This window comes from Pelobates fuscus, chromosome 7 (assembly GCF_036172605.1).
Source record: "Pelobates fuscus isolate aPelFus1 chromosome 7, aPelFus1.pri, whole genome shotgun sequence".
Classification (NCBI taxonomy): Eukaryota; Metazoa; Chordata; class Amphibia; order Anura; family Pelobatidae; genus Pelobates; species Pelobates fuscus.
This window is the reverse complement of record NC_086323.1, coordinates 81610082-81636332: the sequence shown is the minus strand read 5'-3', so window position 1 is coordinate 81636332 and position 26251 is coordinate 81610082. Positions and strand designations below refer to the sequence as shown.

The window sequence follows — 26251 nt, the reverse complement described above, 5'->3', positions numbered from 1 at the left end:
GGTCCGTGCGTCATGACGCAATGACGGAACGTGCGTCATGACGTCATACCGGAAGTGAAAGTCGGAGGGAGATTCGATTTCCGGAAATAGGGATTTAAAAGAACGCCGAAAGGAGAAGACCTTATACACTTGAAAAAGACGAACTGTCGAAACGCATTGTGTTTTTTATGGTATTACCTTTTATTTATGTTATTTTATACCAGTAAAATACTTTTTTAAAGTTCTACCTCTGGTCCATCATTCATCTTTCCTGAATCTGGAATCAACTACCAGTATCCATAGGAAGATCGTGGGGACAGTCTGAAAAGCTTGGAAAAGCTGATTTTCCACAGGCAATCAAGCTAGAGCCTGCTATTTAAGGCTCTATATATTGTGAGTGACCCATTACCGTTTCTTACATCTTTTATATTATCCACAGTTTTACACTATGTATGGACTTTTATATTTTGCAGATTAAGCCCAAGGAACGGCTACTACTAAGTATATACTCTGCATTTCTTACTTTTATGTTGCACCCCCCACCTTGTTATATTGTTTTATATATGTGAAAGAGATTTTAGAGTTATCAGTTCAGCCCATCTATGCGAAGGTTTCAGGGGTAGGTATGCATTTATGGAAAGAAACAAGACATCAAACTAGACTAATTATTGTTGTTCCTCGGGCTAAACTTGAGGGACATGACCAAGAGATTTAGAGTGTATGCAATACCCCAGAGGAGGCCCACAATAATCAAACTTGAGTCCCACCATAGACATAAAAGACAAAAATTGTCTTTCTCCCACACCTTGCATTGCTAATGGAGGTTTTGATGAGGATTCTGTGCCAGAGTTATTGTTTACGGCGGCTCATCATCCAGGTCAGCCAATGAGTCCAGGCCTGCGAGCCCTGGTGTCGGGCTTATCCGCTCACTCAGGTGGAGTCCTGCTGTAGTATACCAGGAGTGGAACCTGCCCCTTGAGGCCTGCCAGATACTTGTCAGTGTTGTTTGGGTTGGTAGGAATGCAGGCTCTTCATAGAAACATAGAATGTGATGGCAGATAAGAACCATTCGGCCCATCTAGTCTGCCCAATTTTCTAAATACTTCAAAAAGTTCCTGGCCTTATCTTATAGCTATGGTAGCCTTATGCCTATCCCTATCATGCTTAAACTCCTTCACTGTGTTAACCTCTACTACTTCAGCTGTAAGGCTATTCCATGCATCCACTACCCTCTCAGTAAAGTAATACTTCCTATTATTATTTTTAAAGCTTTGCCCCTCTAATTTAAGACTATGTGATCTTGTTGTGGTAGTTTTTCTTCTTTTAAATATAGTCTCTTCAATCTCATACCGGTGTATTGGAAAAAAACTGCAACCCCCACAGTGGCCCAATGGGTAGAAAGAGTGGAAATGATGAGAGAGATGGAGAACCTACTTTGGCCCATGCTAGGCAACCACAATAGATATCTGAGCATATGGGAGCCCTGGCTTCAGTACTGGGCACAGGAACAGACTCAACTATAACCGGCAAAGAAGTAAAAAGTAAAGTACCTACATTACGGTTCAGACATACCTTTATGTAACTCCGCAAAGCCCAGAATGGGACCAAGTGAGAAAGCTAGAGACGCCTAACCCACACATAAGTCCCCAAAATCCCTGGGGTGATGCTCTTAGAAGGGTAACAAGACAAACATGGAACGGTAGACCCTGCAGGAGAACCCGGAGTGACCGCATAATATGGAAAATGTGCATGTTACCTCGCTGTACCTTGCTTCTGTGCTGTGACACGAAACCCTGTATTATTCTACTGTATTTGTATTTGTAAACGGTTAACCTTATCCCCACAATTGACCCCTTTTCCTTTCTGTACCCCCTCTGTTTATCTTATAAACCAATAAAATTGGAATTAGAAAGATTGAATTCATCCATTAGATCAGGAAATTATTTTAGAGACACATTCTCTCTTAGTTGTGATATGGGAATGATATTCCTTTGTTTCCAGGGATTCAGATTTAGATCTTCTGTAGTTACTTCTAGAATTTCTTTGTTAATTGTTGGAATTAATTTCTAGGATATTCCTAAAGTCTTTTTGATAGTTATCCATGATTCTAATATTTCACTTAATACTATACTTTGTTGTTTTAGATAAGAAAGTAACTTTTTCTTTTACATTCCATATAATTGAAGATAAATGATTATGATCCAAAAAAAAAAAATATATATATATATATATATATAGTCTCCTCCTTTACTGAATCTTTAATGAATCTTGTGATGAGCTGTGGCTGGGAGGTGGGCTTGGATTGATTTGGCTTTTTTTTGCAAGAGAAAGTAGTTGCAACCGGGTGCCGCGTGGGTTTGCATGTCAGCGGGAAGTATCCCCTTCTGCGGCTCCATTTTTTGGCACGCTGTGTTCAACAAGATGTGCTTCTGAAATGGGAGCGTGAGAGCAGCGCCAACTGTAAGTACTCATTTGTAGCGTGTGCAGTAGCCTGTTGCTGTTCGAGTTTCTTCCAGAAGGCCTCGAATACTGCATCCAGCCGCTCCAGAATGTAAGGCTCCTGTGCCGTGTCAGATGGCCCAGTGACGGCCGCCATTTTAGGGTTACCAAGCCTAAGCTGAGAATGCTGCCACAGAGCCTGGAGGTGCTTTCCTGGGACTTGGATAACCCCCATCAGTCCATAGGGCAGGGAACTAGGGCCCATGTTCAAGATTTCAGCTGTTGAAGGTGGCAGAGGAGCATCCGTCTCCCCTGCGCTGACCATGCTTGTAAGCCGTGGTTTTCACCCTGGTGATTTATACAGGGTATGCTGCATATTTGGTGCCAGTGTGTGTCCCCTCCTATCACCTCTCAGTTACTGGCCCATTTGAGTAGTTTGAGATTCATTTAAGGCTTATAATCAGTGTAGCGGAATGGGCTTCGCCACAGTAGTAAGGGCTGTCCATACCCTTTTGTTGCTTTATTTTCCTTTAATTGTAACTGTTCGTTACTTGTAGAAACAAGTAATGAAATAGTATTTGGTATCGTTCATCTGTTTGTTCGGTAAGAACCCCTTTCAGCTATTTTCCACTATAGGGTTCGACAAACTAACTAACTACCGAACAACCAGGCCACCCATAAGAGGAGCCTGGGTGGCCGCTGTTCGTCATACAAACACGTGGTGGCAGCCATCTTAGAATAAGAATTACGGGCGGAGCCTGGCATCCAAACGGAGCGGTTGTGCTGCACCTCAGCTCCAGCTCAAAACGGCACAAATTGGGGAATTTACCCCCAAAAAACCGACACAAGCACATGCTGGAGAGGTGCCACTAAGTAGGGAACACCCGGGTGACACTTGGGTGCAAAAACGAAGCCTGTAACCCATCGAGACCCTGCATTGCCACCTGAGGCCTACCAGAGATCGGGCAGTGGAGAGACGGCCGCTCACCACGCTGCAGACCTGAGTATGGACTCCCAGGGGTTCCCAACGCCTACCCCCCCCCCCCCCCCTTTGGACCGATGGGGCTTATCTCGGTCCGGCATGGACAACCGGAGAGACAAACTGAGCCTGAAATCGCAACTCACGGGAGAGAATCTAAAGAGCTTCCAAGCACATGGCCCACTTAAAATGGCGCCGACAAACTAGACAAACCACATACAAGGGACAACCATGGCTTTACTACCGCAGCCTTGGGAGAACACAGCGAGAGCCACTGACTACCTCGCCGAGCGTACAGATTACTCTGCAAAGCTGGATGAGATCTTCGACAGCTTCTGGAGAAATCTGGCCCTGCGTCAGCGACAACAAGCAAAGCCTCGGCAGGCTGACAGCCCACCTCATGTCACACGCAAAATGGCCGCCGCGCCTAATGGCCGTCCCAAGCGCCTTCCTAGGCTGAAGACCACCCGGAGTAAACCTCCGAAGCACCGACCACAACGCCGCAGGCTTGGCCGCTGCAGGCAGCGGCAGAACACCCAAGCGGATAACGGCGCCCAAAGACGGGAAGACCCGGCCTCACTGAGACACCGAGACAGTGGAGAGCAGGTGCAGGCCTTCACAACGACCTGGGGCTGGCTGATGGCCATCGGGCAACGGCGCCCCGCCGCCTCCCCGCGGACTCCCATGGATGGGGGTGTTACCTTGCCAAGCAAGGGCATCGGCTGATAATGGACTACCGACCCCAAGGACACTACACGGCTAAATCAGCAGTGATCAAACCGTGCAACAGACCTTGTAACGTACTGTAAGAACTTACCTGTACAAGCATAGCTAATGCATCATATCGCTAAGACACTATAGTACAGAGATGTCTTTATGTTTCTTGCGGCATATTGTCTACCCTGACTATTGCCTTACCTACCACCTAAATGTTTAACAATTTTTAGGCCTGAGCTTATGCTGTAAATGCTTGTTTAAATCCTCTTGCACACACTTCAGGATAGGGAACTTAAGCCTGTGTATAAAATGCTCACATGGAAACATGCATGTCGAGAATTAACCTGTTCGCAGTTCACTTTACTTGTTTTAGTTGCTGGATAGAAACAGCTAAATTGTCCCTGTATAAATGTATAACTACATAATGTAGAACCTACCTAACACGTGCTTTACACAGCTCTGTTAAATTAACAGGTTACATACTAGTCTAAACATCCCTGAGAAATCCCTGATCTTAAGTTTGGCGTTAATTAATAGCTCGTTATAACCCATGCCTTACCATAATAATCACTCACCTGATACTACTAAAAGCGACAGTTATCCTGATGTATTTCTAATAGTCTACTAGACCAATGATACATCTGCCAAGCTTAGCGTGTTCAACCTATTACTGTTATAAAGCCTGATATTTCTATGTTTTTACTCAAAATGTATATTGATGTTTCAACGTTACATTAATCAAGCTGGATAACCAAGACATTTATTATAACCCACCTGTTTGAATAACTCAATGTTCTAAGCTTGTTTAAAAAATATAAAATGAGGCGGATAACTCTAGGAGATTTTGTAATTTGTTGTGATGATATTAGCCTGTGTAACCCCTGCAAGTCTCCCTCTCTTTATTCTGTACCACCATAACCATATGCCTCATTAAAAGAAAGATTTACAAAAAAAAAGAATAAGAATTACACCAGCAGTGTTTGGTAATCAAGTGTCTGGAATCCAAATCAGAGACTCAACGGCACGAACACAGCAGAGACTTCCATCATCGTGTACGTTTGTGTAAACTCAGGGGAACAGAGCATTTGATGAACCATACAAACGAGAGGAGTTAAACGAACCAAGGCACAAACCATGTTTTTATACACTTTCATGTATTTCAGACTCCCGAACAGAGACCGACCGCACAGCCCAAACACATGGAACTATTTTCAGCTTACACCTCGTGTGCGGTCGGTAAAACTAAGACCTCCAGAAAAATGTCGAACCCCGAACCGATCTGGGTGATTTTTCAGTATGCTGCTCCCCCAGATCGGGGCTATTCAGGGGATGTCGGAATTGTGTGTATGATATGTTTTTGGGGTACTTCTAGAAATGTATTAAAATTGTGATTTTTATGTTTGGAGATAATTGAGTTGATACAGTAATTAACTCAATTATCTCCTAAGCAGAGGGGAGGGATTGAGTACAATGTATGGGGGTGACTTATTACCTGACTCTCTATGTATTGGTTGATTTCTGTTTTTATCGGTGCCCAACAAGGTCCACCTGGGTGGTAACCTTTTGGGAAAAACCTGCATAAAAGTCCAGCCTGGCCATTAAAGATTCCGTTCTGCTCCTAATACCGAGTGTCGTCCAGTTATTGGGAAGGGTGATGTGATATTCATGGATTGTCTTATGCTGCTGCCTGCCTTCTTGAATTCTCTTATTTGTTCCTGAGTAACTGTTTGGAGTAACCAGCGGAAAAGAAGCCCTGCTATAACTAGCTCTCTGCTACATTGGTGGCAGCGGTAGGATCCAGAGCTCACAAAGGAACAAGCACCAGAAGTCTGCAGTGCCAATGGACCGTGGATGGAGATCATCTACTCTATTCTCAAATGGTCCACGCTGAAGGATCTCCTAGAGGCAAGAGGCATCCCAGCAAGTAACAAGAAAAAGGCTGTGCTTGTTACCGAAGAAATGACAGAATATCGGATGGATAGCGGTTCGACGCCTGAACGAAGCGGTCCGGCAAACAAACAGGAACAGTCAGAATTCCAGAGAGAGCTACAATTTCGGCTATCAATTTATGGTGAAAACCCATCCACAGAGATTATCGCCAGAACCATGACAAAGGTGCAGGAATTTGTGCTGTACCAGAGAGATTGGCAAATACCAGAGGGAACACCAGTAGTAACCACAGTGCCAGAGGGTAAGCCCAAAATGATGTATCAAGCTTTTAAAAACTATGTAGAGGCCGAGGAAGATATTGATGCATTTCTCCAAGACTTTGAAAGACAATGTGCCCTACATAAAATTTATATTGAGGAATGGGTACCCTTATTTGCCAGTAGATTATCTGGAAGGGCTATTCCAGATGAGGAGATTAGGAACTATGACTGGGTAAAGGAAGTTATATTGGCCTGGTATGCTATCACACCAGAAGCATAGCGGAGGTGGTTCAGAGAACTTAACAAAGTGGAGAAGGACTCTCATGCAGAATGGGCCTGCAGGCTGCACAGAGCTGCACTAGGATGAGTACAGGCACACAAAGCCCACACTCTAGAGGATTTGCTACAACTAGTCCTGCTGGGGCAAGTCTTCAACAGGCTGTCACCAGACATCCAGGAGTGGGTCAGAGACTGTAATCTCACATCCCTCACAGAGGTAGCCAGAAGGGCCGATGAATATTTGGATGACCGCCATCAGCAGATACCTCCTCAACCACGGAACTTGGTTTGCCCCCTCACAGGACCAATAGGTCCAGCAGCTCCACAGAGGCAGTTTCAATCACCTAATGCCCCACAGCCATGGTTCCAGCCATCAAGCTCCATACAGTGCCACAACTGTAAAAAGTGGGGTCATTACAAGCGAGATTGTCCCCAGAGCAGAGACCGAGCAACATGGATACGGCCGTGTCCACCACCACCACCACGAGCCACCGCTCATTACTACCAGGTGGAAGCACCAGCACAATATGCCAACACAACTGCAGTTCCAGTAGCAGCGGTCGAGCAGTGGGAAGTCCTGCACGAAGGAGACCCTCTAGATGATAACCAGCACCATTGGCAAACGGTATACCTGTCAGGGAAGGAGGTACATGGACTTTGTGACTAAGGAGCCACCCTAACCCTGGTAAAAAGTCACCTGGTAGCCAATAATGCCAGGACCAAGAAGACTGTAGCCGTACGGGAAGCCGGGGGAGCAGTATACCGGCTACCCGCAGCGGAGGTACATTTGGATTGGGGAGCGGGGTCTGGGATGGTGGAGGTGGGGTGGATGCCAAACTTACCAGCCGAAGTTCTGTTGGGGAACAATCTGGCGAAGCTTACATCTGCCTTTGAGCCCCAAACCACACCAGGAGAACTGTATGCAGTTGTCACCAGGCAACAGGCCCACACCCAGGACCACAGCTCACACCCAGAGGTTTAGGTAAGAGACCAAGCCCCATCCCTAGAGTGTTTCCTTTGGGCTGCGCCCACCAAGTTTGAAGCAGAGGTGATCACAGACCCCACGTTGCAAATTTATAGGGACAGAGTCACCTCTGACCAGCCACAAGTAGAGGGGGAAAGATTTGTGTGGGATAAAAAAGTTGCTATACAGGGAATCAGAGAGGCTAGTGGCTGGGTCCGACCTAATCCTTCCTAGACAGCTAGTGATACCACAGAGATACAGACAGGAGTTACTCCGGATAGCACACAATATTCCGCTATCTGGGGATTTAGGGGTAAGTCGCACCCGGTACCGGCTTACCCAAAATTTATTTTGGCCTGGGATCAGTCAGGAGGTCAGGAGATATTACCAGACATGCGATACATGCCAGAGAGTAGGTAAGAGGGGAGATCGCCAGAAAGCTAAACTTCATCCCCTACCCATAATTGAAGAACCCTTCAGCCGAATAGCGGTAGATATAGTGGGGCCATTAGCTAAGCCTAGCCCCTCCGGCAAGAAATATATCTTGACGGTGGTGGACTACGCTATCAGATATCCAGAGGCGGTGGCACTAACAAATATCAATGCTGTAAACCATCACTGAGGCCCTCATACAAATTGGGTTACCCCAGGAGATAATTTCGGATCGGGGTACTCAATTCACAGCAGAGCTCACCCACCACCTCTGGAGAATCGGTGGCATTAAGCCAATAGTGAGTGCCCCATATCACACCCAGACCAATGGGCTCTGTGAGTGCTTGAATGGAACATTCGCAGAGACCCATCGGTAATGGGAGCGGTTCCTGACGCATCTCCTGTTCGCATATCGGGAGGTGCACCAGGAATCCACAGGATTCTCCCCGTTTGAGTTACTGTCTGGTAGATGGGAAAGGGGACCCCTAGACCTTGAGCTAGACCAGGAACACTGGAAGGGAGAGCGTAGTCAGGATAATACCCCCATCGTGCCCTATGTGCTGGAGTTCAGAGACCGGCTGGAGAAGGTGACTAGGGCAGTACGTGAGAACCTCCAGGCGTCCCAAAAGCTCCAGCGCATGTGGTACACAGTTTGGCTTTTAAAATATTTGACATATTCAACAATTTTTCAAGTAAAAAGTGTGGTTTATAAAATCATTAGCAGACTGATTATGCTATGGAAATATTCTTCGTGGCATATTCATGAATAAGCTCTGGTATGTTGCAAACTGACTAAAAACAAAAGATCATCAGAGATTGAAACCTATTCCTTACTGCTGAACTGGAGACATTTACTTAACTTGGCTGCTTTAGCTTTGATTTTGCAAGATGGTTGACATATAACTATTAAACTATTATTCTATGATTGGTTAAAGCACGTAAAAATAAATGATTGGTTCTGGAATTCACACCAAAATGTAACAACACGAAAATAGGGAGCATGTGTCCAAGTGCTGGTGTTCTTCTCATATCAATGCAAGACTTTGACCCCACTGAAAGATGCTAAATAATTCCTGACTTCAAATCTAGTGGAGCTCAAGTAACTTTATTTGTATAAAATGTAATGTCATTCAAATACAGTTACTTGACTCAATTACACAGAGGTGTTGCCTGGATTTATGGCCTCTGTAAGGGGCTGGTTTATCAAAACATTTTAAGTTTCTGACTCCAAAAATGGTTCTGGAAAGTTGCACTATTTGTCATTTAGAAAATATAATTGCTATCAGTGATTGTAGGTGTTGATCATATTATGGGTTCCGTTGAGGCATGAGAAATATTTAGATGATGTGTCGGATCCATATAGCTATGAGATATGTTTAGAGGATATATGTTGAAAGGTTATTGATCCACTGATGTAATCTGTTTCTCAGAAATCGGCTGTCAGTCACACGAGTTCAATCAACAAGTCCAGTATTTCAGTACTATGGACAGCTCCAGTCACTGACGAAAATGTGCATTTCAGGTACAAGTTTTATTACTAGCCTGAAATAATCCAGCAAGAAATTATAATTGTCACTATTATTATTATTATTTTTATTATTGTTAGTAGTAGTAGCAAAAGTATTTGTATAGGGATAACAGTCTTTGCAGAACGTGGGGACATAAAAATAAAAGTTTTGTAGATAAATCCTTAGAACAATTTTATTCTAAATTTTGTTGTCAGGAACCACATCTTTCAAATCACTGATCCTAAAGGCAGGGGCAAAGGAACATTGCAGGGAATCAAGCAAAATATCATAAACACCCTACAGTAGGAATAGGCAACCTTCAGTATATTTAAGAACAACATATTTAAGCCTTCAGGATGTTATGGACTGTTATGTTATGGACTACATTTCCCATAATACTATTATTAGTATTATTATTTATAAAGTGCCAACAAGTTCTGTTGCACGGTACAATGAGTAGGGCTAACAGACACATATTTGTAACCAGATGAGTTGGACACACAGGAACAGAGGGATTGAGGGCCCTGCTCAATGAGATTACATGCTAGAGGGAGTGGGGTAATGTGACACAAAAAGTAACGGAAAGGTAGAAAAGTAGGTTGCTAGGATAGTGTTCATTGAGGGCTTAGTGTTTTGTTTTGATGAAAGTTGCAGGAGCGGAATCAGGGTGTGGGGAGGGAAAGCTGTTCACAGTTTAATTGATATGCCTTACTGAAGAAGTTTTCAAAGATGTTTTGAAGGAGTGGAGATTGCGTGAAAGTCTAACAGAGAGGGGAAGGGCATCCATAGGAATGGTGCAGCACTAAAGAAGTCTTTAAGGTGAGCCTCAGAGGTAGGAGTACGAACAGAGGTTAGACATAGGTCTCTGGTAAAGCGTAGGGGCCTAGATGGGACATATTTGTGTATTAGTGAAGATAAGGAGGTCAGAGCAGCATTGTGTAGAGATTTATAAGCAAGTATCAGGATCTTAAATTGAGTCCTATATCTTACAGGAAGCCAGGGCGTGCCTAGAGAATTTGGCACCTGGGGCGGATCCTGTGATTGGCACCCCCTCGCCCCCTCCCCCCCCCAAAAAAATAAAATAAACATTTTTTAAATATTTACAATTTGTAAACTTTGCAAAACCGCTGTCAGACCCTCCTACAAAGCCCTTGTCCTGCCCCGCCTCTCCTATAAAACCCCTGTACTGCCCCATCTACAAAACCCCTGCAACCCCCTTCCACAAATCCCCTGCTTATCCCCCCTTATAAAGACTCCTGTCCCAATGCAAAACCCCTGTCACCTTTTACAAAATCCCTGCAGCCCCACACACACATTTACAGGCAGACAGTCACATGCAGACAGTCACACATACAGTCACAGACAGTCATGCACACAGTTGCAGGCAGACAGTCACATATACATTGACACACACACGGCAGCAGCAGACAGCCACATGCACACAGTCACAGATAGATAATCACGCACACGTTTACATGCAAAATCAGTCACAGGCAGACAGTCACACATACATAGTCACATGCAGTCACAAACAGTTATAGGCAGACAGTTACACGCAAACACACACACACACACATATATATACACACACACACAGTTACAGGCAGACAGTTTTACACACACACACAGTCACACACACACACACACACTATTACTTACAGACAGGAACTGGAAGAGGAGTGGATTCCCTGAAGTCCTTCCCTGGAGCCTGTTAGGTGGAGAGGCAGGGATTCCATCTTGCTGCACCTCCATGTGCAGCAGTAACAGCAGCAACAGCAGCGGGTAAGGGCCGTATTAGACCTCGCCCCCGCTGCCGGTTTGCTCCGCCCATAATTTGTATATGCTCCGCCCCCACTTTTCCTCTGTGCGGCCAGTTCAGCTGCTCTTTGCATGTGTGAGCTGTTCTGGCCGCCCGGCACCCTAACTACCATGGGGCACTGTGTGGCTGTACAGCTCACACAGCCCCCTCCAGCTCCCAGACCAGGGTCATGGCACCCCCTACCGTGGTGGCACCCGGGAAAGTCCGCCCCCTCTGCCCCCCCCTTAGTACGCCACTGCAGGAAGCCAATGTAGGGATTGACAAAGGGGGAGACATGGGAGGTGCGGGCAGACAGGAAGATGAGCCTCACCGCCACATTCACTATAGACTGTAACTCGATAAGTTGGGAACACGTAAGACCACTGAGAAGAGAGTCAAGGCAAGAGAGCATAACGGCATGGACAAGCACCGACTCTATAAGGCATTAAATAGAGTTGGATGTGCACAACATTTTTGAGATGGAAGCTGCAGGATTTGGCGATTGATTGGACATGAGTAGTGAAGGAGAGGTCAGAGTCAAAGAGAACACCTAGGCAGCGAGTGGATGGTAACGCCATTGACTTGGAAGGACACATACAAGGGAGTAGCATCACTTGAGGGAGGAAAGACCAGAAGCTCTGTTTTGGACAGGTTCAGTTTAAGGAAATGAGCAGCCATCCAGTTGGAAACAGCAGAGAGCCAGTCAGAGACATGTGTCAAGACGGGTGGTGAGAAATCAGGGGAGGACAGATAAATCTGCATGTCATCCGCATAGAAATGATACTGGAAGCCAATAGAGCTGATGATTTTACCAAGGGAGGCAGTGTAGATTGAGAACAATAGGGGACCAAGGACAGACCCTTGGGAAACACCAACAGAGTGGGATTGGGGAGAAGAGGCAGAGCCAGAGAAAGAAACAATTAATGAGCGCTTGGAGAGATAGGAAGAGCACCAGGAGAGAGCGGTATCTGATGATGGCTAGTTGACAGGAGAGAGTGGAGTTGTAGAGGGAGTTTGCAGTGTTAGGGCAGGTGAGATTTGAGATGGGTGAAAGAAGACTTTGTAGGTTGGTGGAGATTTGCTGTAGGTCAAGACAATGGAGGTTTTTGCAAGACTGATGTGGTAAGGGTGGTGTACTTTGGGTACTGGATATGCAGATGTCAATGGACAGCAGATGGTGGTCAGATAGAGGAAATGGAATATTGGAGAGATTAGAGGTGGTACAGAGATTGGTGAAGATGAGGTCAAGAGTGTTTATTGCTGTGTGAATTGATGAATTAGACTAATGTGTGAGTCCAACAGAGGAGCTTATAGAGAGCAGACGAGAGGCATCAGGGCAGTTAGGGTTGTTGATTGGGATATTAAAGTCCCCAAGAATGAGGGAAGGAGTGCTATAAGAAAGGAAATGGGGTAGCCAGAAAGAAAAGTGTTCAATGAATAGCCTAGGATGACCGGGTGGGGGGGGATGATAAATGATGGCAATTCTTAGAGGAGGGGGTTTATTTAGAGTGTGAACTTCAAAGGAAGTAAAGGATAGGGCAGGGGCAAGTAGGATAGGTTAAAAGGTACATTGAGGGGAGAGAAGGATGCCAACACCACCTCAGTTACAGTTGTTTCATCTAGGAGTGTGGGATAACTGTTGCCCACCATAACATAAGGAAGCAAGAGTAGCAATATAAAAGGGGAAAGTCAGGTCTCAGTGAGTGCAAGAAGTGTGAAATAATTTACAGCCATCATTCTGGCAAAGCATCTGGGAGATGTTGACCACAACACCTAAAATGGTGAAGGTTGCCTACCCTGCCCTACAGTGAACAATGCAAAGCTGTGATCTAAATTTTAACTGGGAATGTGTGCATTAATTGGAAATTATGATCAACAAATGATAGCTGATCAAACTAAGTAACTTGTAGAAAATCTCCCAGGCAAATGTACCCAAACTCTCTGAGAAATGCTTATCCAAAATGACCTAAGCTTCTACTGCATTTAATGTATCTATATACATATGCATACTTAAAGGGGTACTCTAAGCACCAAAACAACTTTAGCTTAATGAAAAAGTTGAATTGTATAGATCATGACCCATGCAGTCTCATTCTGTCATTTAGGAGTTAAATAATTTTTGTTTCTATTTATGCAGATCTAGCTATACCCCCACTGGCTGTGACTGACACAGAGAACATGAAAACATGTTTTCATTTTCAATCAAATGTGACAGCACAGTGGAGTTACTTTAGAAGTTGTATCTCCTGCTTTGTTAATTGAACTTTAATCATACAGAAGTCTCGTACAGGCTACAAACAGAGCAGTAGACAAGAAACTCTAAAGTAAATATACTGGACAATAAAGGATTGTTAAATCTTAGATCTCTCTTTACAAGAAATGTGTAGAGAAACTGTATAGGTCACATGCAGGTTGGGGGGTGGTGGGGGTGACTAGACATGTAAACAAAAGTAATTTTAACTCCAAAATGGAAGGGAATTGAGGAGGGAGACTGCATGGGGCATGATCTATACACTAAAACTGCTTCATTAAGAGAAGGTTGTTTTGGTGCTTATCACATCCTTTTAATTGTGGAGATATAATTGACATGATAGCTAACAAAGTGTATTATTCTTGCTTGTTTTTTGTGTAGAGCCACATTTGTCCAGTCAAGATCTGTTTTTTGGGTCGATGTTGAAAGTCCTGTTCTTACAGTATGTAATTTTACAAAATTTTTATACCATGGTAAATCTTAAAGTCGTAATGTTGAAATTAATTTCTGTATATAATTGCTAATCACTTGCTCAATAGATATACAAGGGAAAATGTGATCTGAAAGAATGCCACATATTCAGAATCATAATGACGCCGTTGATCATGCTCTTCAAACTCTTCAATCACTTGGTCTCTGTGACTCTGTCCTCTCGTGGTTTTCCTCTTATCTCTCCCAACACTCATTCAGTGTCTTCTTTTCTTATGATACCTTCTCCCCTCATCCTGTCTCGGTTGGAACCCCCAGGGCTCTGTCCTTGGTCCCCTTCTATTTTCTCTTTATACTGCCTCTCTTGGCAAACTTATCACCTTTGGATTCCACAACCACCTGTACGCTGATGACACCCAGATATAGCTCTCCTCCCCGGACCTTTCCCCTGCCATCCTACAATGTGTCACTGCTTGCCTTTCTTCCATCTCTGACTGGATGTCCTCCTGCTTTCTGAAAACTCAATCCCTCTAAAACTGAGCTCCTTGACTTGCCTCTTCCTAATACTAATCCTCCTCTTTCGCTCTCCCTTCAAGTTAGTGATAGCCACATAAGTCCATCCTTGCAAGCGCGCTGTCTTGACGTCATACTTGATTCTGGCCTTAACCTTGAGCCTCATATCCAGTATGTTGCTAAATCCTGTAGATTCCATCTTAAAAACATAGCCTGCATCCGCCCCTTTCTTACGCAAGATGCTACCAAGGAGCTTGTCCATGCTCTAGTAATTTCCCGCATGGATTATTGTAACCCTCTCCTAATTGGTCTTCCCAAAAAATGTTTTGCCCCGCTACAGTCTGTAATGAATGCTGTAGCCAAACTGATTTTCCTCTCTAGTCAGTCCTCTTACACCTCACCCCTCTGTCAGTCCTTACATTGGCTTCCTCTATCCTATAGGAGTCAATTCAAAGTTCTAACCCATACCTATAAAGCACTGAACAATTCAATCTTCACAGATCCATAGGTATGCCCCTTCTCGGTCTCTCTGCTTTACCCGTGACCTTCTCCTGTCTGCTGCTCGCACCCGTAGGGCCAACTCACTTCTCACGGATGGCTCCCTTCCTTTGGAATAGCCTGCTCACTGCCATCAGACTCTCCCCTAGACTTCCATCGTTTAAGAAGTGCTTTAAAACCCATCTCTTTAGGAAAGCTTATGGCTTTCCAGAGTAATCTCTACCTTCCTGTCTCTTCCTCTCTCCTAAAGGACAGCACTTTACTCTCTCCTGCAGCTCTGTTTCACTCCCACCTTATTTGATTGATATTTCCTGTCCTAATGTGTTTTATACCCCACCTCCTATAGAATGTAAGCTCATTTGAGCAGGGTTCTCTTAAACCTATCGTTCCTGTAAGTTTTCTTGTAATTTTCCTATTTATAGTTTAATCCCCCCTCTCATAATATTGTAAAGCGCTACAGAATCTGTTGGCGCTATATGAATGGCAATAATAATAATAATAATATTTCACATTAAACCAATGTATTTTCCATTACATCTACACTGACTGTCAATGTTCTTCAGACTTTTACCTTTTTAAAAACTACTATGGTCCCAATGCCTGAAGATGGTTTGTGAAACTCATGTCTCATGAATTATCTAATGTAAACAATTAAATAAACTAGTTTGCCTTACCTGGTACATACGATGACACAGAAAATATCAGGTCCAAAATATATGCTCATTAAAGACATATTGTGATCTTATGCTTCTGGGCCTCATTCGCCTCTTCTTACCTTTTGAATCCTGTTTAATTTTCTCCTGTCTTCCTCATTCTCTTGTATCCAGCCCCATTTTTATATAAAGGTAACCTGTCTACCATTATTTTTTATCTTCTTCTCTTTCAATGATCCCTGTCCACATTTTGCAACTCTCTTGACCTTCAACCATCCATTGTCTAAGAGAACCTCTGATCGTTTATGCTTTTTATGCTTTAGGTAAAACTGCCTATTCTGTTTTCTTTCTCTTTCATGTCTCTCTCTTCTTTGTTATTCTGTTCTAGATCTCAACCCTCTTTTTTTTCTCTTTTCTTTGTTTTGCATTTGTGGTGTAGTGAAGGGTTATGTTATATTTCTTTGTGAGTTTCAATTCTCAATTTTCTAAAAGTGTGTTTTTATTGCTTATTTTTCCTTTTACACATTTGTTCCCTGTTTTCTGTTCTCTTCACTGCACTTTTTTCCATTCCTACCACGGCAACCTTTGTGCTTTCATTCATATCTGTGGTCTCATATAGATTTCTTTTTTCTGTACCCTTATACTACCCCCTACCCAATGGTGTCTCCAGGAGAAGAGCTGTCTCATTAGAACACCAATAGGATTTAATAATACTTTGCAAAATATATAGATGACCCTTCTGTGTTTCATATTCTGGTTATAGATGATCTCTAGTACTAGCCAACCCAATAGTTCACCAACTTTGACACCATCAACTCAAAATATTGCCTCTGGTCCGCCACCGACTTCCATCTCTAGTTCATCCTGTGGCATAGAGAAAGTTTGCTTCAACAGCCCATCAAACTGTGACCCTGCTACAAGTCATAACTGCTTCTTCATGTCCTCTGCTCCTGTCAGTGGTGGTGGATACAAGTTTGAGATTAGTGGACCATCTGCTGGATATGTGTCCTTTGGGTTTTCAGATGACCAAGTAATGGTAAGGCTCCGGAAATGGTCACTGGATTCTACCTGCCATTGATATAGTGTATAAATGAGGAACTTAAAAAAATGATTTACTTTAATTATAAATGGCATACAGTAGATACACCTATTGTTGAATATAAACTGTAATTATGTTGATATGAAATGTATTTTATATTGATAAGTACTAGTGAAACAGAGCTTCTTAGAGCTTTCAGTAAGAACTATTAGGTGTATTAGAGATCTTTTATATAGTGCAACAGATCACCAGTGATGATGTTGACTCGGATTAGTCATTTTTTTATTTATACTTTTTTTGTTCTTAGCATTGTTCCCTCGACAGGAAGCAGGCCCGGACTGGCCATCGGGCACACCGGGCAAGTGCCCGGTGGGCCGCGGTGGCCATGGGCCGAGGCCGGCAGGGGAGGTCATAGGATCTCCCCTGCCGGTCTATGCAGGGCCGGCACTATCCTAGCGTCGGCCCTGCTGCATTCCATGGCGGTCCGGCGGGAAGATCAGAGATCTCCCTCACCGGCCCACATGCTGTCAAATGCGGCCGGTGAGAGAGGGAGGGAGCCAGCCTGCCTGCAGAGAGGACCCGTCGGAGCTCTAACTTGCAGCTCCGCCGGGTTCCTCTCGCGAGATCCGGAGCGTTGCCATGGCAACGACCGGATCTCGCGAGAGTGAACTCTAGCCCACAGGCTAGAGTTCACTCACCACAAGGACCACCAGGGAACACTGCCACTCTGCCTCCCAGTCCCAGGTACCAGTCCCTCCCTCCCAGGCTAAAGGTAAGAAGGGAGGGGGGGACATAATGCCTGTTATTTTATTTGTTTATTTACACCCCCCCCTTTACACACAATCCATTCTAACATTTATACACAGCAGCACTCTCACACCCATCACACTCAGCACTCTCACACCCATCACTCTCACACACATCATACACAGCACTCTCACACACATCATACACACAGCAGTCACACACATCACACTCAGCACTCTAACACCCATCACACACAGCACTCTCACACCCATCACACTCAGCACTCTCACACACATCATACACAGCACTCTCACATACCTCATACACACAGCAGTCACACACATCACACTCAGCACTCTAACACCCATCACACACAGCACTCTCACACCCATCACACACAGCACTCTCACACCCATCACACTCAGCACTCTCACACACATCATACACAGCACTCTCACACACATCGCACTCTCACACACAGCACTCACACAGCACTCAAACACATCACTCAGCACTCTCACACACATCACACTCAGCACTCTCACACACAGCACTCTCACACACATCATACACAGCACTCTCACACACAGCACTCTCACACACATACACAGCACTCTCACACACATACACAGCACTCACACACACATCATACACAGCACTCTCACACACAGCAGTCACACACATCCCACTCAGCACTCTCACACACATCATACACAGCACTCTCACACACATCATACACAACACTCTCACACCCATCACACCCATCACACTCAGCACTCTCACACACAGCACTCTTACACACATCATACACAGCACTCACACACAGCAGTCACACACATCCCACTCAGCACTGTCACACTCAGCACTCTGACACACAGCACTCTCACACACATCATACACAGCACTCTCACACACATCACACTCAGCACTCTCACACACAGCACTCTCACACACATCATACACAGCACTCTCACACACAGCACTCTCACACACATCACTCTCACACAGCATACACAGCACTCACACACAGCACTGTCACACACATCACACACAGCACTGTCACACACAGCACCCCTCACACATGGCATCCATCACACACACACATACTGCACCCCTTACATACACACAGAACACCCCCCAACACAATGCACCACGCACATACACAATACTTCCAAATAAATATATTTTTATATATATATATATATATATATATATATATATATATATACACACACACACACACACATACTGCACCCCTAAACACATTACATTCCAGACACACACTAGATCCCTTACCCAACTCTGGCTCATATACACACACTAGATCCCTATATACATTCTGGGTCCTTCAAACACACACTAGAATATATATATATATATATATATATATATATATACACACACACACTACACTCTTAACACACACACTCTGGATCCCCTATACACACACTAGATTCCTTGTAAGAAAACACATACTACACCCCTAAAGACACACTTTCTACAAACACTACATCACCTATACACACACACACACTATAGCCTGTATGCACACACTTGCTATATCCCCTATACACACATTCTCTACATCCCCTAGCCACATATGCATCACATAACACCACAAACACAACATGACTAAAACCAACCTTATTACACAATACCACACCACAATCAGCTCACTCTACACACACGCAATACCACAAGCAGGCTCCAAACACATGCAGAGTACTCTTTCCTGGCATTTTTGTCTCCTGATATCCATTTATAGAGACACCAGAGACAAATTGCAAGGAAAGACAATGCAAGCATGTTATTAAATTTGCTTGCGCTGTGCAGAACAAAAACAGGGCTTTTTTTCTCATGCTAGAGCTCTTCAGCAGAGCTCTGTGCATGGTCTGCCCTGGAAGAGCATTGAACCAACATGCTCGCTTTGAGAGGGGCGTGCTTGTCATTGGTGATGACAAAACACACCTTCTCTGCCCCGCCCCCTTAGTGGGCCGCTGTGATAAAAAAATGCCCGGGTCGAATTTTTCTCCCAGTCCGGCCCTGACAGGAAGATTAAAGGAACACTATAGTCACCTAAATTACTTTTGCTAAATAAAGCAGTTTTAGTTTATAGATCATTCCCCTGCAATTTCACTGCTCAATTCACTGCCATTTAGGAGTTAAATCACTTTGTTTCTGTTTATACAGCCCTAGCCACACCTCCCCTGGCTATGATTGACAGAGCCTGCATGAAAAAAAAAAACTGGTTTCACTTTCAAACAGATATAATTTACCTTAAATAATTGTATCTCAATCTCTAAATTGAACTTTAATCACATACAGGAGGCTCTTGCAGGGTCTAGCAAGCTATTTACATAGCAGGGGATAAGAAAATCGTAATTAAACAGAACTTGCAATAAAGAAAGCCTAAATAGGGCTCTCTTTACAGGAAGTGTTTATGGAAGGCTGTGCAAGTCACATGCAGGGAGGTGTGACTAGGGTTCATAAACAAATGGATTTAACTCCTAAATGGCAGAGGATTGAGCAGTGAGGCTGCAGGGGCATGTTCTATACACCAAAACTGCTTCATTAAGCTAAAGTTGTTCAGGTGACTATAGTGACTAGAGTGTTAATACCAATGAGTTTGAGATCTTATAGAAAGACTCTCTTATGTCAAATGTGGCCATTAAAGAATAGTGTGGTAATATGACACGAGCTCCTGATCATATTTTTGTACTGATTACTTTACAACAAGATTTCAGTATGATTTCATAGAAATCCTGTTGTTTTAAATTCTTAAAACAATCAGTTGGTAACACATACAACAGTTGCATGCCGACAGAAATAAAATATTGTATTACACTTTTCTTATACTTAATTAACATGTATAGCTAATATAAAATAATTTACTAAATTTTATATTTTTCAGGGTAATGATGACATTTATATTTGTGGGATGGATTCCGTAGGAGGGATTGGAATTCAACATGCCTACTCAGAGGGGAAATCACGACCGCTAATCCTAAATCTAGTAAGAATGTTATCTTTATGGTAGGGACATGCTTTTAATTGGAAAATTAGGGCAATTATATTTCCATTTGGCTGCTAGAATTTAATAGTTTTCTTAAATTTGATTAAGTCCCAACTATATGTATGTTTTGTATATGAATTTAAATGTGAATGAGGATTTGTAGCACAATAATCTTATTTGCCTCCAGCTAGTATTGGAGAAAACTATGTACCATCTCATAATTGTATATATTGTTGTTGGTTACAGGCCAGTGTTAAGTAGATAATAATGAACAACTCAAACAAGTTATTGCCTACTGAGAAATGTCTCATGAGCATATCAAACGAGACCCTCTTTTAAGTTCAATTCATTAATAAAATGCCAGGCAAGCCTAAAAGGCACAAGGAACACAGCAACCCCAAATTAATGGGTCTGTTTATATATCTCACTTTGGAAAAATGATACAAGATTCTAGAAATGAATGTGTAAAAGACAGGACGTGATGACAGACAAACTTTTGAAAATGGAAAAAATTTAACTGTATTTATGAAGATTTTTTGGGTGGACAATGGGGATCACCCATTCATAGCATTTCAAATGAACCCATTCCATTAGCTAATCACACAGGTCTTGTCCTTTAATGCAGTCATTGTCTGAAATTATATGCAGTCTCTTTGTTTGTCTAAAATATACACCGATTAGACTGTTTTAGGGAACAGCAAACATATTACACAAAAATATAAGTATAACCCATTCATTCGATCATAGACATATAATGCAGAAGAAAGAGTTCTTTACAGCAAGATGTACGTAAACATGTGTAGTTCTCTGTCAAAATATGTATTATCTGATTCTGTACAAGTTTTTAAATGCCATGAAGCGTTTTTGAAAAAACAAAATATTTAAGATTATAATAGCTATTATGTGGGTTAATTATAGACGAGATCGGGAAAGAGGATCAGCGCTGATAAGCCAACAGGGAATATAGAAATATAACAATAAGGCAGACCACCTATGGGAAGGGGGGTCCCCTCTGATCCCCTTAAAGGATGTATAAGAAGAAAAAGAGAGACCAGGGTGCACCTTGAAACAAGTGAAATTAATGCTTATGGAAATGCTGGAAAGTCCAAGAAGTGCTGTAAAATAGTCCAAAGTATATGTAATCCACGTTCACAGGAAACGGTCCTAGTAGTACAGTAGGTAGAATATAAAGTCACAGATGTAGATTCGTTGTCCCGAAGTTGACATGTGGAAGAAGCAGAAAACAAAAAGGACTCCAATGGTACAGTATGTTATAGTAAAGGATATTATGTGTATAGTAATAGAACTACTCAAAGTATCCAGAGCTTAAATCCAGCTCTGGTATGAATGGCACGAAGTGGAACAATCCCCACTCAAAGATGTATGAAGCTCCTCTCGTATTCTTCAGTAAGGTAATTCAATAGAGTAGTCCGGCTCGGGATAAAAGGAGATAAAACATATAGTGCTCCCTGTATAACTATTTAGGATGATAAAAACAAAATAAAATATACTCATGGTATATTGAGCAGACGCACTGCTACCAAAATAAGGGTAATATAATACTGTAGTGAAAAAAGGAATGTGGCAACGGTATAGAAAACAGCCAAAAATTCCTTTATTAACACTTGGAAAATTATAAAAAGTTATAAAAATGTTCCTAGACGCGTTTTGCCACAACTGACTTCACCAAGTAGAAACTTATAGCATTTTATTTCTTTTTTTTCTATACCTATTGGACATAGAACTCACACATCTCTATTATGTACAGCTACAAACTCCCTTTTTTTATAGAGAGTTAGACATACCTTCACACACACTGATGTTCCCTATGTGTTCTACTCTTCAGAGTAATGTGGAGGTTAGTCTGGCATCATTCACGAGTGGAGTGATTCAATGTTCCTTCATTTCAAGAAACAGTATCTCAACTCAAAACCCAGTCCAACAATCAAGATCCGTCAACAGTTCATATTATATACTAATGGCTTATGGAGATTCCAGCAATGGTGAGTCAGCGCAATAATGAAATACCAATTGTAACGTAATCCTCCGTTACCTTGGTATTTGGAGAGGACTGCTAATCAGCCTCCTTTCCACTGACTATGGGCCCTGGCTTAGAATGGGGTTCTGTTTTGGGGAGGCAGGTACACAAGTGCCATTTTGACTGCTTTCCCCCTTGTTTGGGTTTGCAAGGTTGGGATATCCTTGTTTTAAAAGGGGATTCTTTCTGTTCTCGATGGTAAAACTGAAAAATTCATTGTTCACAACATGCAAATTAGGATATTGTAAAAACTGTTAGGTTGCATCTATATATCTGTTTTTCCATAGTTTGGAAAGTACTAATATGTAATATATTTGAGGCATTATTATGTTGCTTGATCTTCACGGTTTGTATGTTGTTTATATTTTTATGGTTTTCACCACATACTTAAGGACTAGTTGGCAAAACATAGTCCTAGTTCAAATAAAGTATTGTATGAATATATTTATTACCGGTTATGTATTAAATGTGTGTGTGTGTGTACATATATATATATATAGTTTGTATATTGTATTTTAGTAATATTGTAACAATGCAATGTTTTGTGGACCCAGGAAGGACTTACTTAAAAACGAGAGAAATCTTAATGTATACATCCTGGTAAAATATTTTATAAATAAATAAATGTTAGTTCCTTTTGGAACTGTATGTCCAAGTTGATTTATTCAGGGACTCCAGAAGCAGAGTCTAGGAGTACTCACAAGGGCTTCAAAGAGTATTGTATCTTTCAACTTCATATTTCTGTATGCATGTGAATGTAAGTTATGCAATGTGTGAATAGATTGCTAGATTTCAGTATCAGGAAAGGATGGCAGTGGAATCAGGAAACAATATCTCAGAGTCAAAAATATTACAAATATATTCAAACTTGGTGCCATAAGAGACACAGATCTCATTGCTCCCTTGAACAAGACCGTCACCTATTAATTTATGTGGAGAAATACAAATCATGGATTGGAGAGTGGGGGAGTTTACATTGGAAAATGTTGCAGTATATTTTCCTACAGCTATTAAAGGGCAACTATAGTCACCAGAACAAGTACAGCTTAATGTAGTTGTCCTGGTGTCTATAGCCTGTCCCTGAAGGTATTTTAATGTAAGAACTGCCTCTTAAGAAAAAAGGTAGTGTTTAAATTACTGCCTAGGAACACCACAAGTGGCAGTCACTAATGGAGAGGTACTGATTAAAGGCATCTTTATGAGCAGATTCTGATTGGCGCAGTGTGCCATTTTGCCATGCATTAACAATACCCTCCCACTACTTGCCTTTGGGAAAGCATTGGATTGGCTAAGATCATCAAAACATATGATCTCAGCCAAGGAGGCAGAGCATGGGCATGGCCAATCGCGAGGAGAACTGCACTGCACTAAAAATAAATAAAAAATAAACTACCTTTTTTATGAGGGGCAAAGGGCTGGAACCTAAATGTTATTTTACTACCTATCATGTGAGGAATACACATTTGTATTCCTGACACTATAATGTTCCTTTAAGTTATTTCCTCTGAAGAAATGTCATAACACGTAATTAAACATTAATACTAATAAATACGTAAAATATTCTTGATATTCATCAATGTCATTATGCTGTTATTTTATTATAAATGCTTGTTTTCTGTTAATAGTTTGTTTTGATATTTTTATGACAAGAAATGTTCTCTCTGATGCTATTTTGTATTATTTTTTAGGACGTATACAATATCATGGCATGTCAGGAACATTCATCAGTAGTTCGAAAATTGACCTCTCTGTGGCTTCTAATGTGACAGTTAGTTCAACTCGTTCCCAAGATTTAGTCAGCGCACATGGTGAGAGTCTTATGATTTATATATAATTAACTACATTAAAAAGGCTACTCCAAAAAATTTAAGGAATGCAACATGAAAACTACAAGTGCAGAAATCTTTATTATCCATTAGCTTTACCCATTATTGACCGACATTATTGTTCTACATACATCCTGACAGGCCATGGTCACACTCAAGGAAAACTAAAATATAAACTGGGAGATTTCCCTCCTCCACATTGGTCAGTGCTGGTCACAGAATGTCTAAGTATTAACTCAACCCAAGCTCAATCCTTTTGAATAAGCTTGATAGGATCCATGCTAACAATAAATGTTTTGAGTTGCAAATTAAATTGCTTTTCTGTCTAACACAAAAGTGACATTGTTTGGCCCTCTTGTATTTTCTTCAACGGAAAACATACTGACCGAATGACCGTGTAACATAATTGATATAATTCTAAATTTAAAATAAATGTATACCCACACCATAATTGTGATTAAATAGCATTAAATCTGTACTGTACCCTGACAATTGTCTTGCATGGAACACAACTTCTCCGTTTGGTAACTCTTGTTTATTAAAGGGACACTATAGACACCAGAACAACTACAGATTGTGATTCCTTCATTGCAGGATGCCTAATGCTTATTGCCTGGATGACTACAGGTACTTTAGGGATGATCTTGGCTCGGTACATGAAAGTTGCAGCAAAAAAAATGATTTTTGGCAAAGCTGCTTGGTTTCAGGTAAGAGCAAAATATTCCAGCAATTATAGTGTCCTCCTCAAAGTTCACCAGACACATATTTCTACAGTTGCATTTATCCCTCTAAAGTTCCAGTGCATAACTTTGCACCTCTACTAATGCACTATGGGAAACTAGATCATTAAATTGAATAGCCTGCCAGATGAGCTATTGGGAGACAATATTCTTAGGACATTTGAAAGGTACAATCATATTCTATATTTTCTAATTTTATGTTTAACCCCTTAAGGACCAAACTTCTGGAATAAAAGGGAATCATGACGTGTCACACACGTCATGTGTCCTTAAGGGGTTAAAGGAACACTATAGTCACCTAAATTACTTTAGCTAAATAAAGCAGTTTTAGTGTATAGATCATTCCCTTGCAATTTCACTGCTCAATTCACTGTCATTTAGGAGTAAAATCACTTTGTTTCTGTTTATGCAGCCCTAGCCACACCTCCCCTGGCTATGATTGACAGAGCCTGCATGGAAAAAAAAAACGGTTTCACTCTCAAACAGATGTAATTTACCTTAAATAATTGTATCTCAATCTCTAAATTGAACTTTAATCACATACAGGAGGCTCTTGCAGGGTCTAGCAAGCTATTAACATAGCAGGGGATAAGAAAATCTTACTTAAACAGAACTTGCAATAAAGAAAGCCTAAATAGGACTCTCTTTACAGGAAATGTTTATGGAAGGCTGTGCAAGTCACATGCCAGGGAGGTGTGACTAGGGTTCATAAACAAAGGGATTTAACTCCTAAATGGCAGAGGATTGAGCAGTGAGGCTGCAGGGGCATGTTCTACACCCCACAACTGCTTAGTTAAGCAAAAGTTGTCCAGGTGACTATAGTGTCCCTTTAAGAAAATGTAGAAATGAGATACACAATGCATACAAATATGCTTTTTGTTAAGATCCACCAGTGTTGCATCACAACTTTGTATTTTTTGTAGATTATAGAAGAAACACAGGGAAAAACTATTTTCAGACTAATAAGCCCTACATGCAAATATTACATACGGTATAAGGCGGAGTATCTTCTTGTTATAACAATAAGTAGAGTTAAATTCCTAGAGGTGAAACAGAGTAAAAACACATAATAGTGCAATATATCTGAATAATATAAGTAAGTTAAAGAAATAGATGGAATATCACTCACAAGATGAGAGCCTATAATTAAGGCTCAATGTTCCAGCGTTGTGGAAAAGTAGGTTCCCACTGCCTTCTTTGTGCTGTCAGGAAATGGTGAAAAATCCAATGTCCTCTCCAAGGTGGATATAAGTGTAAAA

At 42.1% G+C, this 26251-nt stretch overlaps 1 protein-coding gene across 2 annotated transcripts in view; it reads left to right on the top strand.

The window, feature by feature from the left end:
- Positions 1-26251, top strand: part of LOC134567960 (putative ferric-chelate reductase 1) — a 74727-nt gene that overhangs the window by 25572 nt on the left and 22904 nt on the right. For both annotated transcript variants that reach the window (XM_063426137.1, XM_063426138.1), the window contains 7 exons: positions 9370-9461; positions 13878-13938; positions 16353-16625; positions 20287-20388; positions 22235-22391; positions 24115-24234; positions 24847-24959. In XM_063426137.1, the coding sequence (XP_063282207.1) occupies positions 9370-9461; positions 13878-13938; positions 16353-16625; positions 20287-20388; positions 22235-22391; positions 24115-24234; positions 24847-24959 (918 nt within the window). The remainder of the gene's footprint in view (positions 1-9369; positions 9462-13877; positions 13939-16352; positions 16626-20286; positions 20389-22234; positions 22392-24114; positions 24235-24846; positions 24960-26251) is intronic.